We start from the raw sequence: 2,843 nt of genomic DNA on the forward strand, positions 1-2,843 counted from the left end.
TAAGGTAAGAACCTGCTCCTGATTATATATAAAGATTTATTTCAACATTTTGGTTATTTTCCAGATTGATCGTCTCATTTTGGAGCTAAAATTGCCGCCTCAAGATGCATATTTTAAGCTGAAGCACATTGTGGAGGAAATCAATGGCCTGTTGAGGTGAGAGTGCATTATCCCATTAAATCCTATCAGATCTAATATTTCTCTATTATTGCAGCACTTATGGCAGCGCCGAGGACAATTTGATGGTGTCGCCAGTTCTTGGTAATGTTTGCTTTGCCAGTTCCCTCTATGGCTTCTGCTTCACCCTCAAATCCTTTGCCAAACTCTATGCGGACACTTATGAGGGCGTCAACTATAATGAGTTTGCCAAGCGTCTCTGGGGCGACATGTATTTCCACAGTAAATCGTAAGAAATGATGCTAAAACTTGTGAAAATGTCCTTATTGATTATAGTTCTTATTCAGGCGTAAGTTCACCAAGAAGCCACCACACAGCTCGGCACAGCGCAGCTTTGTGGAGTTCATACTGGAGCCCATGTACAAGCTGATTGCTCAGGTAGTGGGTGACGTGGACACCACGTTGTCAGACACCTTATCCGAGTTGCAAGTGCGCGTAACCAAGGATGAGATGAAGTCCAACATTCGTCCTTTGCTGCGCGTGGTCTGCAATCGATTTATGGGCGATTGCAGCGGATTCGTGGACATGTGCGTGGAGCACATCAAATCGCCGCTGGAGAATGCCAAGCGCAAAGTGGATCACATTTATACTGGGCCCAAGGAAGGCGACATTTACCGGGACATGATCACCTGTAACCAATATGGCACGCTGATGGTGCACAGCTCCAAGATGTATCCCAACGATGACTGCACCTTCTTTCAGGTGCTAGCCCGTATTGTCTCCGGCACATTGCATGCTGGGCAGGAAATCCGTGTGCTTGGCGAGAATTATACACTGCAGGATGAGGAAGATTCGCGAATACTGCAAGTGGGCAGACTTTGGGTGTACGAGGCACGTTACAAAGTTGAATTGAATCGTGTTCCGTCTGGCAATTGGGTGCTCATCGAGGGCATTGATCAGTGCATTGTGAAAACATCCAGCATTGTGGATATCAATGTACCCGAGGATCTCTATATATTCCGACCTCTAAAGTTCAACACCCAAAGCATTATCAAGATTGCCGTGGAGCCTGTGAATCCCTCAGAGTTGCCCAAAATGTTGGATGGCTTGCGTAAGGTCAACAAATCATATCCCTTACTCTCCACCCGTGTCGAGGAGTCGGGTGAACACGTTATACTTGGAACTGGCGAACTCTACCTGGATTGTGTCATGCATGATCTGCGCAAGATGTACTCAGAGATTGATATCAAGGTCGCCGATCCCGTGGTGGCATTCTGTGAGACTGTCGTGGAGACCAGCTCATTGAAGTGCTTCGCCGAGACGCCAAACAAGAAGAACAAGATTACAATGATATCCGAGCCGCTGGAGAAGGGATTGGCCGAGGACATAGAGAATGAGACGGTCTGCATCAATTGGAACAAGAAGCGCATTGGCGAATTCTTTCAGGTCAACTACGATTGGGATTTGCTGGCGGCACGTTCCATTTGGGCCTTTGGCCCGGACACAACAGGTCCCAATATTCTCGTGGACGACACGCTGCCCTCGGAGGTGGATAAGAATCTGCTGACCGCCGTCAAGGATTCCATTGTGCAAGGCTTCCAGTGGGGCACACGAGAGGGTCCGCTTTGCGAGGAGCCCATACGCAATGTCAAGTTTAAAATACTGGATGCTGTCATTGCCAACGAGGCACTGCATCGTGGTGGCGGACAAATCATTCCAACGGCTCGCCGTGTGGCCTACTCGGCTTTCCTGATGGCCACGCCGCGTCTGATGGAGCCTTACCTATTTGTAGAGGTTCAGGCACCTGCCGATTGTGTCTCCGCTGTCTATACAGTGCTGGCGCGGCGCAGGTGAGTGTTTTTTTAATAATAATAAATGAAATATGTACTCATGTCCTTTACTTTTGCAGAGGTCATGTCACGCAGGACGCGCCCGTTTCAGGCTCGCCGATTTACACAATCAAAGCATTTATCCCCGCCATCGATTCGTTTGGTTTCGAGACAGATCTGCGCACACACACCCAGGGACAGGCCTTCTGTTTGTCCGTGTTCCATCATTGGCAAATCGTACCCGGAGATCCCTTGGATAAGAGCATTGTCATAAGGCCGCTGGAGCCACAACAGGCCTCTCACTTGGCCCGTGAGTTTATGATCAAGACACGGCGACGCAAAGGTCTCTCGGAGGATGTGTCCATCAACAAGTTCTTCGACGATCCCATGTTGTTGGAGCTGGCGCGACAGGATGTCCTGCTCAATTATCCTCTATAGATTAAGACCTGTAAAACGAACCAATAAACCAAAAGTTCCCATGTGAATGAGATTGGCAATTGCAATCCAAGAGATGTCCAACCCACCACAAAAAAGAAAGCAAGAAAGCAAGAGAATGAAATACTAGGATTACCATTTATTAGCTGCCTAAACTTGAATCCACATGTATTAATAGCTTATTTTAAAAGTTAGTCATGCGGCAATTTACAAGCAGAAGGCACTATTATCGAGTGCTGGACTAGGCGTTACCATTCTGGAGCGTCTCCGACTCGTAAGCCTCGTGCTCAACCTGCTCATCATCGAACTCGACATCGTCGTCGGCGGTGGCTTCCTGCAATAGAGAAAAAGGACATTTGTTAGACACCTGTCTCTTATACACATCTAAGGTAAGAACCTGCTCCTGATTATATATAAAGATTTATTTCAACATTTTGGTTATTTTCCAGATTGATCGTCTCA

General features: G+C 47.4%; 1 protein-coding gene across 1 annotated transcript; it reads left to right on the forward strand.

The window, feature by feature from the left end:
- Positions 1-64: 64 nt before the first annotated feature.
- On the forward strand, positions 65-2,449 carry LOC117793273 (116 kDa U5 small nuclear ribonucleoprotein component; the record flags this gene model as incomplete). The annotated part of the gene is made up of 4 exons (XM_034633557.1): positions 65-156; positions 215-406; positions 465-1,967; positions 2,027-2,449. Coding segments are annotated over 4 exons (2,145 nt in total), but the record flags the coding sequence as incomplete, so codon positions are not given.
- Between the last annotated feature and the right edge of the window lie 394 nt (positions 2,450-2,843).

This window comes from Drosophila innubila, unplaced genomic scaffold, assembly GCF_004354385.1.
Source record: "Drosophila innubila isolate TH190305 unplaced genomic scaffold, UK_Dinn_1.0 72_U_U, whole genome shotgun sequence".
Classification (NCBI taxonomy): Eukaryota; Metazoa; Arthropoda; class Insecta; order Diptera; family Drosophilidae; genus Drosophila; species Drosophila innubila.